Source organism: Sinohyriopsis cumingii, chromosome 9 (assembly GCF_028554795.1).
Source record: "Sinohyriopsis cumingii isolate HCF-2022 chromosome 9, ASM2855479v2, whole genome shotgun sequence".
Classification (NCBI taxonomy): domain Eukaryota; kingdom Metazoa; phylum Mollusca; class Bivalvia; order Unionida; family Unionidae; genus Sinohyriopsis; species Sinohyriopsis cumingii.
The window spans coordinates 7,540,209-7,555,440 of record NC_142969.1 but is presented as its reverse complement, the minus strand read 5'-3'; the positions used below and the strand labels follow the sequence as shown (position 1 = coordinate 7,555,440).

Genomic DNA, 15,232 nt, shown 5'->3' with positions numbered 1-15,232 from the left:
TCGCAACCTACATGTTAATGACATCATAGGTCCATTAGTCACGTGTTATTAATAATACCCCATTCCAATGCTCTTGTACAAAAATATGAAAGTATTAAGTTAAAGTGACATGCTGTTTGTAAAGGAACCAAAGGACATATATCACGACATATTCTGAGAACAACGACCAGAAACATGTTGTAGTCGCCTCAGCTTGGATATCGTCAGATTCGTCAACAATAGAGCAAGTGTCAACATTGGTTTTGTTTTATCACGTGACTGCCGCGCTGACATGCGCTCACTGTTTGATGAATCTAGCGTTTCAAAAACCTCTACCTTTCATTGTATCATGGTAAGTACAATTAAAATATGATACGTTTAAGCATCGATTCACTTAATATACCTTTATATATACCATTTCCCTTCTCATCAAAGAACAGAAGTTTAATGTGCATGCTTGGAGCGGTTGCTGCTGATGCGCTCCAATATGTTGCTTATTATATTGCATTGTCATAAGATATATTGGAGCCCGGTTCTGAGTGCTTCATTCAATGCATTTGTTAAATGCATCAAGTTGTAAACATGTTGAACCAAACTGCAAAGTATATCTTTTTTCTATTATTATTTTTTTTATCTTTTATTATACTTTCTGTAAAGATTTGGTCCGAAGCATTTTATGATAACTTTGTGAGTGATTAGGTGAAATTTACACATCGAGAAATACCCAATCATAATCATTTAATCCATATAATTATACTCAATTGGTTGATACATTTTAAACCAAGCTATTATTTTCTTATATAGAATTACGCTTGCGTATGGCACGTGTTGTTTTAGCGTACGTTGTTTTACTTTCTCCGCATTTCGATCATTCAAAAAAGTCGTGTTCATTTTAAGTGAATAACCGTGCTTGATATTTAATATATAAACCTGACCTTACATAATAGCTGATGTAATATGTTGTCGAGGCGACTTTCCAAAGAATGACCTAGAAGTAGGAAAACAAAAGTAGTCCGCATAATTTATCGATGTGTTAAAAGTTCCAGATCAGTATCACCTGACCGTTAATATCCAATCAAAATGTAGAATACGTGGTCAATTGAGAAAAACTTGAATTATTTCAATTTAAATTAGATTCAATTATTATAAGTGTTTCATCTGATATCTATCACAATAACGTTTCATGGTGAAGTGCAAAGATCAATTGTAGCAATTGTTATGCTACTAGATAATGCACACTTTTCATATTGATCTTATTTGGTACGTGCTTGCATTGTCTCCACCTTTATTATGTATCGTGATAGAAGTTATCTGCTCGCGAGTTGACTTAAAATGTTTCCGATCATCAAATAGGAATTGTCTACGAAGCTCCATGACAAACTTTTAATTCTACTGAACATTTTCGAAGAAATGGTAGGATTATGGCATCCAGCCGGTCTGGACGACCGTGAATTCTTAAACTCTCACAACATATCCCAGGAGTGGGAGTAAGATAAAGGTTTCAAAAGTGGGATATAAGAATTTGTTATACGCAGATTTGAGGAACTGGTTTGGACCTTGGATCAATTTACTGGTTGCAAAGTTTAAGTGAAACTGTTGAGTGGCTGAGAAGTAATTTTGAAATATGGGTATGGTTAGTGATGACTGAGACAAACGTGGCTTGTCTGCAGCCGTTTCGTTGTAAAGCAATTTACATCGGATATTTTGAAATGTACATGTTTCACTGTTATCCATATGCGGTTATTGACATCATACATATCTGTCTCTCTCTCTCTCTCTCTTTATAAAGATATAATTTGTTTCATCAGTAAAGTATTAACTTTTTCAATCCGATTGACCTTCCCCATAAGCTGATATATTGCTGTATCCTTGATCTCCACAAAGCATTCCATTTCCACAATGCAATGGATTCTCACAACTGTTGTTGAAAGGTTGTGTGTCTGGGGCGGAAAAGTCCCATTTAGCAATGCAGTAGCAAAGGTCATCCTGAAATACACAAAGTAAACTTTTATATAACAAAGCATGTTTATTTTATTATTAGAAGAATTCGATCATTGTGAATAAAATGTGATGCTTTGCATATTCAAGATGAGGTGCCTTGTAAAAATAGAAACTTAACGTACTATTAATTTGCATAGCAAGCAACGAGTATTATATTAAGAGATGCTAAAGATAGGTATATTAAAAAGTTTGTAAAATATTTACTCCCACCTCAAACAACATTCAAAACATAATGATCTCAATTTAAGAAAGCTGCAATTTCAATAAGGAAATGCACCAACTTCCTTTAAATATTGAACTGTTTTAAATGACAGTTGATGTTTAAGCTGATAATTGCAGTGTAAACGTAATTTGTTTAAGATCTGTTTTAAGATATATAAGTAAACAACATTTACGATTCACAATACAGCATTACTACATCTACCCTTCGTTCAGAAATATAAGAGAAATAAATCATATTTATTATTCCCTTCACTGATGCATACCAAGGATTCCATTTATCCAAATTATTTGATACTGTATTGTAAAGATCTTGCAAACACAAAATTGGAAATTCTTTCAGGTGTTTATAAAAGTTGATTTATGTCGTATTTAAGTTTACTTAAGCACACAATGCATCATCAGTTCAAATTTATACATCTTGGAATTACGAGTTGTAAATGATTGAACTCTGCTCAATCAGACAAATTCATTGTAAACATAGAACATCCAGCATATAAATACACTAACGGTACATGCAAAAAGCGTGTCTTCTATTGCCCACAATAAGTCAGAATAATGGGTACACTGAATACTTTTCCCTGCCATGCGTTAGAAGGCAGACATTTCGAACGAGTTTCAATACTAGGCCGGAACCTGCTATAATCAGTGCACTATAATAGAACCAATCCCAATCTAAATTAAAGACAAATGTGCACGATTTTCGTGAACTCATTATGTTTCCTTTAACTGGTGATGTATTACATTTAGTAACGTGTTGGGGCTAAAAATAACAACATGTATATGATGGAAATTGTTATGTATAATTGTGATTATAATCTGTAATCATCTTTCGGTATTTAATTTTTGTACACGGGTATAACATTCTTGTTTAAATTATTGAGAGTGAATATTGTGTCTGATTGTTAAATAAATGCTGACGTTGCTGTTTAGGAAAATTAGTAATTATCAATAATAAGTCATGTTTACTTGTTCTTAGGACTTTTTTCCCATTACAGGATTTAGATAAGTTATCTTCTTTGAAGACTTAGGTTATTTCCCATTGTTTGGATGACCACAGAATCGTAAAAAGGTGCCTATAATAATAATAATAATAATAATAATGATAAAAATACTACTACTACTACAACAACAACTACTACTACTACTACTACTAATAAGAATAATAACAATATCCACCGTTGAAACCAAAATATTAAAACAAGGATTACATATAAAGCTGACAACTCTTGACAAATGATCACCATGAATTAAATACTTTATCCTTTGACGTTCCGTTGTAGAATTAGAAAATAATCATCGACTTACTGTGTTTCATGAAATAAAATCTGTTCGACGTACTATATAAAATTTGGTGGTTTCTTTTGGAGAAACGGTAAATTCCATGAGTGAAGTCTATTTAACAAGCCAATTTTCCATGGCATGTATAAAATTAAAATTAAAATGAACATATGATTTGTTATGGCATATCCATCTTGAAATTGGGGAAAAATGCATACATGTCATATATATTTATCTCCCTTTTTAACGGAGAAGTCTGTAAGTGCTAAGATGTAGGTAGTACAGGAATATATATATATATATATATATATATATATATATATATATATATATATATATATATATATATATATATATATATATATAATATATAATATACATATCAATATATAAATATATAAATCAAATATACTTATCGATAGATATTGTCAGTTTTAGTTTTTTATTGTTTGATTGTTAGTTTTAATTTTTTATTTTCTTACATGCTATAGTAATATAATTTCGTTTACTAGAATTTGACATTATCCAGACATTAATTGGCCTGACAGTTTTGTTCGTAAAAGCCTAATAATATAACTTAGTATGTAAGAGCTGACCTAGTTCCTAGCTTTGAGTTAGAATCAAGTAAGCAACTTTTTATTATTAATTCCCGATGTGGGAATCATAAGAATTAAATCGAGGCTGACTGGGAATAAGTGATTTTAAGCATTTGAACGTTCGATCCGTTTCTAGAAAATGGTCACGTGACACTCATACGAGAATTTGTTTTCCGCAGTAGTTATGTTTAGTTCCGATGTTTTGAGAAATAATCTCAGTTTTGGCTTTAAAACACTTGATGTCAGGGTGCTCCATCTTTTGGAAACACATGGAGTTACATTTTGAATTGTATTCAAATTATTTGGCTTCTTAACGATTAATGTTTGTCCCAAGGAAAATTTAAGTGCTCATACATAATTCTTGGACAAAGAAAGTTATTGAAATTGTATTCGGAATTCCATCACCGTAATATTATTTTCCATGGCACAAAAGAGAACTGCAGATACATCATTGTTACACTGGCTATAACATACGTCATCGTCTTCCCATTTTGGATTTTTCTTCGGGACTCAAACTCAAATTCATAACAACAGAATAGTACTAGGCTTCTAAGTTTTAAATTCTTGGAATATTCTTGGATATATTTTTGGAATTATATATATATTGTTGTCTTCACTTTTCCCTTGTTATGTTTAGTAAGAGACGAAAGGTAACAATATACATATATATATATATATATATATATATATATATATATATATATATATATATATATATCCCTTGTTATGTTTAGTAAGAGACGAAAGGTAACAATATACATATATATATATATATATATATATATATATATATATATATATATATATATATATATATATATATATATATATATATGACAGATAGTCATATTAAAATTCAACTAATCTTGGATTATATTATTGTGATTCACCAAACTACTGCTGGCACATCACTGTGACAATCGATGGTCACCACAGACAAATCATCACTTCAAGCGTTGGTTTTATTTTGGAATGTCACAAACCTTTATTCATAACTTTATACATTTATTACTTATGTCAGAAATTCTAGGACAAATTTGGATTTAATTCGTAATACCAAAAGTTTTTCTTACTTTTTATTATTCTGTATTATAAGCAAATACAATATTTGTTGAATTTTTCCACGCTTGTTGCTTCTCATACTTACACTATTAAAAGTAGCAAGATCCTATAATCGTGATCTACGTTTGCAAGTTTGTATTTGTTCCTAGAAGCTTGAATATTGTCTTAGATTCACTTATTATCATGTTATTTTAGATTGGACCACTCCTCAATTTATATAAGGTTGGAACTTATTTTACCATCAATAATATAGACATTGCTTCTTGTTAACTAAAGTGTTGCATCAACCGGAAACATGTTAGTACTTGCTTGTTGAGTGCAGAGTGGTATGACGCCTCAAAATTAAAGGAAGTGAAGTGGACAAAGTACAGAAAATGACACGTACTCCTTATCGTAAGAATTCATTCATGACAAGGCCGATCGATATGATCATATAAACACCTATTTTGGTAATGAATGACACGCGAATATGAATTTGAGTCATGTAAACAAAGCGTGTAATTTATAGTGCAATTTTTCTATATATAGTTAAAACTTACTCTTTAACATTTGATTGGTGTAAGGATTAAGGTTAAACTAGGACTGTTTGTGTTCACAACCAAACTATTGTGAAAAAGGAATAATAAGATTCAGATAATTATCGAAATAATTGTGAATCGTAGATTATTTACTTGAAACGGTAATGAACACTATATAATGACGATACACATGTATTTTTCGACTATTCTTGAATTAAAAGAGTCATTGAAAGGAAAATGGTGATTTTAGATTACATGTTTGTGGGTATAGATGAGTGGTTAATCATTAGTTTCAACAGTCAGTACTTCGTGACTATGTGAATATATTAACGCACTTAAACAATTCATTAATACAATCAGAGTAGGTGCAACATTTCACTTAACATGCAATATGTTGGAGGAACAATTCAACGAGTTCCTAAGAGAAATGAATAATCATCGCTTTTATATTAAAAAATAGAGATCCTCATTTATCCCCTAATGTTTCCATACTTTTTAATACAAATAATCACTTTATTCTCGATTTGTACTTCATGCCAATATATATTGAGGATGTAGACATGAATAGGCTGATAAAGGAAAGTTATTTGATTGATAAGTTAGATACTGTGTATTATATCGGCCTTTTTATCAAGGCACTTTATACAATTGTATAAAATGTTAATTACAAAATTGATATCTTGTTTATCCTTTATAAAAATATACTGGAATGCTCATCTCTGTTTTATTATTTTACTATTTATATCAAATAAATTAATATTTTGGACGCTTGATGCTTGTTTAGGGCTTTACTTCATCTAGTTGTTTTTTTTTTTTAAACCATTTGATTTATTAAGAGAGAGAGAGAGAGAGAGAGAGAAATAAACAGAGAGAAATCTATATGAGCTCTTGGAATTACAAACTGTCTAATGGACTAAGTAAATATTTTGGGACTGTTGTGAATTTATTCAAAAAGGACCTGAACAACGACTTTGTGAGATATCATTACTGTTGGCACTTAAGCACATTCTTTTAAACTTGTGATGGAACTTCAAGGATATTCTAATAGCATCACATTCAGGATTCACTCAGAACGTTGTAGTATTTTGGACTTGTGATAGAACATTTTGGTTTTACTTCATACCATCGTACGTTTCTTTTAAAGTTTAAATTTGATATGTTAGAGCATTACATTATGTGTGACAGTTTGGACAGATTGGTGGGTTTATTTTGAATGTTACTTAATTTAGGAGCATATAGTCGTAACTAACATACATACTCACATACATACATACATGCATACATACATACATAATTTCATATCGTGACGGACTATTAATATCACTTCTTGTTCTGTCAACAATGCGTTTAATCATTTTTTTCAACGCCAATTAGTTTCTCTTGTTAATCATCTCGATCCAAATTCAAACTGAAAGAAACTACCACCAATTATGAAAGTTTAGTTATTTACACTAATCATTTAAATGCTATAATTTACTCAGGTTTAAAAGGAATAAGTCATGAAGTCAGGACATTACTTATTCTAGTTCCCAGTTGAAGACTTCTACAATAATTTCATTGTATTTACAAAGGCATTACTAAAGAGTTTTAATAGCAATGTCACAAATATTAGCTATAAATCGAGTAAATAATATCGAGGAATTTCATATTTTTGAAGGGGCTAAAAACTTCGTTCGGGAGTCCATGATATATATCTGTTTATGCTGACCTTCCTTCACGCAATCAAAAATCAATATAATCACATACTCTCTGAACAAATGTTGGCTTATCTTACCAAAGCTTCACCTTTCTAAATGATTTCATAGTTAAAGATACATACTCCTTAAGCATTTGAACCCTATATTTGTCATATATTTTCGGGGTGATCTGAACATTGATGTACATATTGTAATACATTACATGACATGAATAGTTCATACAATACATGTAAACCGATATATCCCTGTAATCCACATAGGGAATAGCATATCTCTGGTCCGTTTTTGGTTCTTCCAATGCTGAACTTGGTAGATACGTAGGAGTCTATTGAACTTAGAGGAACACAACCTGAAACAAATAAAAATTATATATGCACATACAGACATATATATATATATATATATATATATATATATATATATATATATATATATATTGATATATATATATATATATATATATATATATATATATATATATATATATATATATATATATATATATATATATATATATATATATATATATATATATATATATTGTATGCATACTAAAAACAATTTAAATAGGCAATGTCCAGCTTATATTAATAACTTTGCATGAAGCATTCATGTTTAAACACGCTTGTTATTGTGTGGATTAACACTGAATTTATTATTATTACATGAATTTTATACAGGGTCAAACTATTTGATTGAGTATTTATCAAAGTTTAAATGTTTAATGAAGGCGGTTTAGAGGACTTCAGGTAAGATAACAAAACAAGTGGTTACACATCCTATTATGCATGGAGGTTACGCATATTGCTAAACATGAAACTTTGTGATATGATTTGGAAGCATCACTTTAAACTGATGGTCTGTCATACGATCCGCTAGCCTCACACGCCGTGAAAATGACTCAAGCATGAATTGTCAATGTCAGAACGTGAATATAATTTATTGCTCGATGGTCGTGTTTTGAAACTATAAAGGGATCAGAACAACCCGACAACGCGAGGAATCTCGTGGTGCTATTCATTTTTTTGATCTTAGAATGCTTAATAAATTCGTTTCAAGATAACCTAGACTTAGCCAATACCGGCAACTAAATTGTTCCATTCATTTATAATGCCAATATATTGCTGAATTTTTTCGAAAACATTTCTTAAAAATAAATTGACAAACTATTCAAAAAGGTTAATGCAAGACTATATTTTCGACGTTTTGGTGCGTGTTTAGGTGCCACCACCACTAGATAAAATACTAAAAGCATTTTTAAACACAAAACAGTGACTAAAATGTACTAACATATTTTGTTTCCTACGAAGTGGAACCGGAATAGTATACGTATGATGGGTTCCCAATAAGGTAAATATATTGTATATATGCATTTGTGTGATAATGATATTGAAATCAGTATTGCACACAATATAGTAGTCATAGAGTAATCCATATGAATGCAATTACACACTGCGAAAGCATTGGAGTCAATAGTTGCTTAATCATATCTTACATAAATTAGAATATTTGTTCGAGCTAATGACCATCGTCTAAGAATTTTTGCTTAAGCTAATGACCATCGTAGACGACTCCATGCGGACGTAAGACACCTCGAATCTTATCCCATCCCGTTTGTTGTACCGCCGTACCAATTTGTAACACAGAAGGCATACATTATATAAACATCCATTCAACTTAGTAATTTCCTGAATTGATTTATAAGTTATAACCTGATTCTCGCCAGTGGATCCCAAATGTTGTAAACTTGTCTACCTGAGCTAAAACTATCACAAACTGCAATCGTTTATCCTCCGTTTGACTGGAAGTAGCCAATCCATGCTTCTTTGTGTAAAGAGATTTTCTCTATAACCCTCATTCTTGTTAAATTTACAGCAGGGGTGCTCAATTTAAAATGGTATAAGGCTGTCTCCCAGGAAATTCGCTTTGGAGACTTCAAGACTTCAAATGTTAATTGAACTGCATCTCTAATGGAAATTGATAGTTAGATGCAAATATATTCCACTACTTTGTATCGTTCCTCCTCTCCACCCAGTAGCTTGAGGTGGAGTTGATGGTTCGATTCGTAATTTTCCCAGTTTCCTAATCCAACTCTTTTATTAGCCGCCATGTATAATCAGTCACGTGCTCAAAAGTGACATTAAGCCCACAACAACATGTTCAGCAACAAGAACTTAAAGACAAATAATTAATTTAACAGGGTCACTTATACACTGAAGCATATGAAAAACAACTATTGAGCTTACGTTTTTTTATAAATAAAGATATCTTGAATTAAACACACACACCTACATTCCACCCCTTTATCGAAAGAATTTGAGAAAATATCTGGGAAAATGTGTTTACTTACGTGGTAAAATCCTCTTTCGATATATAGCTGCCAAGTAGTACAAGTTCAAATGACTTATATGGTTGTATTTGTAATTGAACAGTTGCATATTCTGTGAATCCAGTACATTGCCGATAATTTAAAACAATACTAAGAGTGAACAACGAGTGCTTTATGTACAATAGTACATCGTGGTATAGTGAATGATTTTATTGTGTAACTGTATGGTTCAATTGCTAATTTTAATCCGAATCTTAATTGTATCTAATGCATGTTTTTACGCCTCATCTCTGCTTAAGTAAAACTGGCGTGCCTGTCTTAATTCCACCTCGAATCAATCTGTACGAATGTTGATATTCACTAACGGAATTTATTCAATTTACTACATCAACTACATATTGATCAGTGCAGAAAAGGAGCGGAATTACGAGTAACTTCGTTGGCTGAATTAAGGGGTGCCTCTTCTTAATTCTAAACTGAATATACAATCGTCGTTTAAACCTTACATATTAATTACTTCAAAAACATTACGTTTTAACAAATAATTTCCTTCCTTCCAAACCTTAGATAACTGTAAGCATTGTCGCTTTAATACACATATATACATATTATTTCAACTGTTGGGCATTATCAAGAGAAGGCTATTGTTTATATACTATATAAATGTGTGACGAATTTCTACTGAATAATCATTAGCGACGTAAGACAAAAACGGAAAATATTAATGTATCCCTTTTGTAAATGAAATAATCAGTGTACACCATTTCATCGAAATCCGATCTACTTTCCTAGTGAGATGTATCTTTAATGAATAACGACAAAATACGGGAAAACATGTGGAGTGAGAGAGATAGAGAGAACAAAGTAACCTACAAGAACATTGGTCTACATAACGGTTAGGTGTACACATTGGTCTGTTCATGACACCACTGATTCAAAGTCGCAATGGCCAGACATTCCTTGGTTAAAAAGGAACAAACATACTATACAATGTAATACTGATGTGTTTATCTTCTATTTTATCCAAGCACATTGATATGATTCTAAAAGCATTATTTATATTAAAATATCCAAAGTAATATGACCACATTCGCCTTTCTCCCCCATGATTAGGTACGGCAGCAAACTAATCGACCAACAAAGAAACGTATGGATGGGGTGAGAAATGAATACATACCTTTATGGTAAGTCTCCCATACTCCACCCCACCCCACCCCAGCCCACTCCACCCCATCCGACTTTTCTCCATCCAACCCCACCCCTCCTGACCCATCCCCACCCCTACCCACCACGTCTCTCTCTCTCACTCTATCGCTTTGTCTCTCCCTCTCACTATGTGGGTCTGTCGGTATAACAGTTGTACCACTCTGCTAGACAGAGGTTGAGGGATGGTAGAGTGGACATCAGGAATTTTAAAATGATAAAATATGCATTTCCACCGATAGTATAGTTTTCTTAAACATGAAGCAAGACATACAAACAAACTAATCATTAAAACAAGTATAATATGTGTATTCGTCCTTACACACACACACACAGACATGTATATACATATATATCATATTATAAATATATACTGATTAAACTAATTGTGCCATTGCTGAAACTTAAGCCATTTCTCTCTTACTAAAATATATTAAGTTTGTGCACTAAAACATGGATATGCATAATTTCATAACGATACCCATCAAATTACCGTTACGCATCAAATCGCCAATTGTTTTTATAGAAACTCAGAACATTAATTAAGGAAGAAGCGCTTCAGGTACTGTTATAAAGGGTTAAAATATTGCTGAAGCAAACCACGCACACACACACACACACACACACACACATATGTGTGTATAAATGCGCAAGTAACATAAATAAAGTCTGACAGAGACTACTTGTATAAAGGAGAGGGAGATTTTGATAGGTATGTAATATAACTTTCAGAAAAGGCCCACGGAGGAAGCCTTCATACATGTGGTGCATTGATCCATATTTACAAATTACAATCGCTTTGTCTGTGGAAGATAAATTTGTATATGTTAATACGTAACATTTAAAAGAAGACTAAGTTGTCCGTTGACCATTTTCTTTCCGCTATGTTGTGTACCAAGCGACTGCTATGTCATGTTAATTCAAGTTAGGTCTATGTACTTAACAACAGTGCTCGTATATGTCCTCTTTCTCTGTACGAACAGGAAATTGAGCATTAATAAGAACTGTTCAAACATAAGAAAAGTACATAAGAAATTGACATGGATTTGCATGTATATTATTTGTTAAGCAAACATTTAGTATCCATCTTGCTTGATAGTTTGTCACTCCTGAAGCTTATATTTGGTAAAAGGAAGTAATTGTCGTAAATGAAAAAGAGCGACAAAACATATTTCAAAAACACCAGCACATCCTCTATTTTTTTAGCAAGTAGAATAACCATTCTGACATCGATTGAATGAAGTTTGTTTTCTTCCGTCAATTAATTCTTAGTTTTCATCAGAAGAGAATTTTGACCGGCTTACAGCCATGATTGATTCCATTAGTTACAATGATATAGATGACTCACCTTAGTATGGGACTCGTGCAGGAATTCTATGATAGAATCAACAAACCCTTAAGATGAAATTCCCCAGGCAAAACAATATTTGGTCCATACGACTGTCTATGTCAAATGTTTTTGTCAAGTCAATGAACATCGCTAAAATTAGGTATGATAGGTGCATGATCGTTGTGATGCACTTGGTGATTCAGTAGAATTAAGGTGATGATTTACAAGTTGCTGATTGCTAGTACATGGTCTGGTGGTTATCGCAGGATTTCTGTGTTGCACCTTCCACTTGCACAAGTGGACAATGGATGATACACTCGGTGTCCACGTTGACTAGTACATTCTGGAAATTGTTGTGCCATATGCGAGCTTTGTAGATAGTTGCTGCCATAAAATCGTCTCCCGAAGCTTTGCCATTTGAAAGCAGTTCTCCGATTTATTTTCCTTCCGCGCATTAGCAAGTGATGTGCTGTTTTTCATTTTTAGAGAACTGATCAATTACCTCACCACATACAGATAGTTTTAGCTTGGAGATTTGCAAGTGTTTTGCTCATCTTTTGTAGCATATATATTTTGTCAGTGAGCGTTTTGTCATTCTAATTATTCAGCGATTTAGATGTTCCTCATTTCTGTGACCCGAAGATTACCCTGAAAGCAAAAAAGACTCATAGAGTTACCGTCAATTGTTTTTATTGTATTGCTAAGTGATTAGATAAATGGCTCTTTTATTTCAAGTTTGAGACATTGAGTTTTCTGAGCATGTACTTCTTTGTCTGTGTGTGTGTGTGTGTGTGTGTCTGTGTGTGTGTGTGTGTCTGTGTGTGTGTGTGTGTGCGTGTGTATATGTGCGTCCGTTTATACGTCCTACATGTCGATCAAATATTATTCATTTTTGTTCAGATTATATTCTTTTTCACCCTTGGTGAATATTTACATATGCATAATTAAATCACCCTTAATGATAGTTAAGCATTCTTGTATTTGTTTATTTCTTAACATGCATCGTTGTAGGTGATAGATTCATGCGTCAGTCTTATTTGTTCAATGTCCTTTCCATAGGGTTTGTTGATATATTGTTTTATTTTCCAGTTTGTAAAACGCATTATTGGAACTCGTGCGCATGATTTTAAGTGTCAGATTTAATCAGTTTTAAATCACATTATAAATTAACATATCATTCGTGAGTCCCGTTTTATTGTGTAGGCTATGATCTGATCCTTGTTATCATCACCAATATGGTTTGAAACGTACACTATATGTTAAACAAACATCAAACGTACACTATATGTTAAACAAACGTGAAACGTACAATATATGTTAAACAAACATCAATCGTACACTATATGTTAAACATCATCATCAAAATGGTTGTATGGTCTAAATCTAGTATTGAATGGCCAAGTTTGATGTGATTATTCACAAGTATCGATTACCCAACCTGTGGATGAACATGATAAGCATGAAGCCGCTGTAAACGTTGCAATTTTTTTTCCGATGCTGCCAATCAAACTGAGATATATATATAAACATACTTAGACAATTTATGCTAATCAGTTTCGTGATTGAGATGGCAGATACATTTCGTCTTTCAGGATGAGGCAAGTATGATATGATTGGACTAAATATGTGCAACGCATACTTCCATGTACCGCTTCAGTCCTCATCATCCAATTATGCTATGTATCGCATATTAGGGTAGGATACCATTTACACGACCTTTCATTAGGCGCATTCGTAGTTTAGGTCATGACGAAGAAGCAAATACCTCCTCACTCCATTATCTTGTGGCAACTCAACAAAGAGAAGTGCAGACCTATCTCTTGTCAGCATTATGTCCATCTAGGTATGGAATAATTATCACATATCAACACAATGTCTCCATTTAGTATGCATCCAACATATTGAACATGCGTCAGATCAGGTGTCAATCAAGAAGTTGGCGTTGGAAATTAATTAAGAAGCTAGATGACGTATTATGCTAATTACGCACCTCCTCCGAGGAATACTCAGAGTCCTCGACGAAGTAATGCCATTGGATAAAAACCTGAAGAAACATACTTGTTTCGTTTAATGTTGATAATTAGTTTAGTGAGCACAACACATGCAAGGAAACACCTGTGCTGAAAGGGTCAGATAATTCGGTTTGAGCGTCACATTTCGACAATGTCTGAATGGGTGACAAATCAACGAACCTCTACCGGACGCCATGTTTGTGCATTTTCTGATTCTTGCAGAATCAGATAATATGCAAGTGAGACACATTCATTTTCTAGACATTTTCTGGGCCACTCAGTATAAAAGATACGAAACCCAATTGTCCATTCTGAACCTTCAATTGTGTCTGTACCTAATAGAGCATTCCGTCTCTTGATCTTGTTCCTAACGCAGCTGCATGTTATTTAAACACTAGTAGGCAATGAAGCATGCGCCTTAACTTAGTCTGTTTTGATGATGAAATAATTCAGAAAATGACGACACAGACTGAACAATAGTCCGCATTGTCCTACGAACATGAAAGAAAAATCCTGGATACACTTGAGCATTGAATGATAGGCAGACGGACCTCAACAATTCCTAACGACCAACACAACTTTCAAAACGTCGAGATCGGCTCTAGTGCATCAATGTCCTGAGAATCCCATTCTTCACACCTGATTCATTTCAGTCATGTTCCGAAAAGGCGTTTGTACTTTTAGAGAAGGTCATAATAACTATAGATCCTCTCCACTTGAAGTCATATTAGGGAGACCGTTTGCTAACAATGACTAGTGTTACTTCAATTACTTCGCTCTAACCGTGTATTATCTGTCGGATAAGGTCTTTATATTTCTTTATAAGGAAGTTATCCCCAATCACAATCATGGCATATAATATTAACTCCGCAAAGTAATCGCGCACCTGCTGACCAATTTCGATATATCCACGCTTACTCGCATTCTTGTTAAATATAATATCTGTTGTGGTTTGACATTTTCTAAACACGTCACCGTTTGAATCTTAGTTTTTCATCTCACATT

At 32.9% G+C, this 15,232-nt stretch overlaps 1 protein-coding gene across 1 annotated transcript in view; it reads right to left on the bottom strand.

The window, feature by feature from the left end:
* Positions 1-10,986: 10,986 nt before the first annotated feature.
* Positions 10,987-15,232, bottom strand: part of LOC149791230 (uncharacterized) — a 43,084-nt gene continuing 38,838 nt past the window's right edge. Inside the window, exon 12 of the mRNA XM_089969710.1 lies at positions 10,987-12,863. Coding sequence (XP_089825836.1) covers positions 12,859-12,863 — 5 coding nt within the window. The 3' untranslated portion in view covers positions 10,987-12,858. The remainder of the gene's footprint in view (positions 12,864-15,232) is intronic.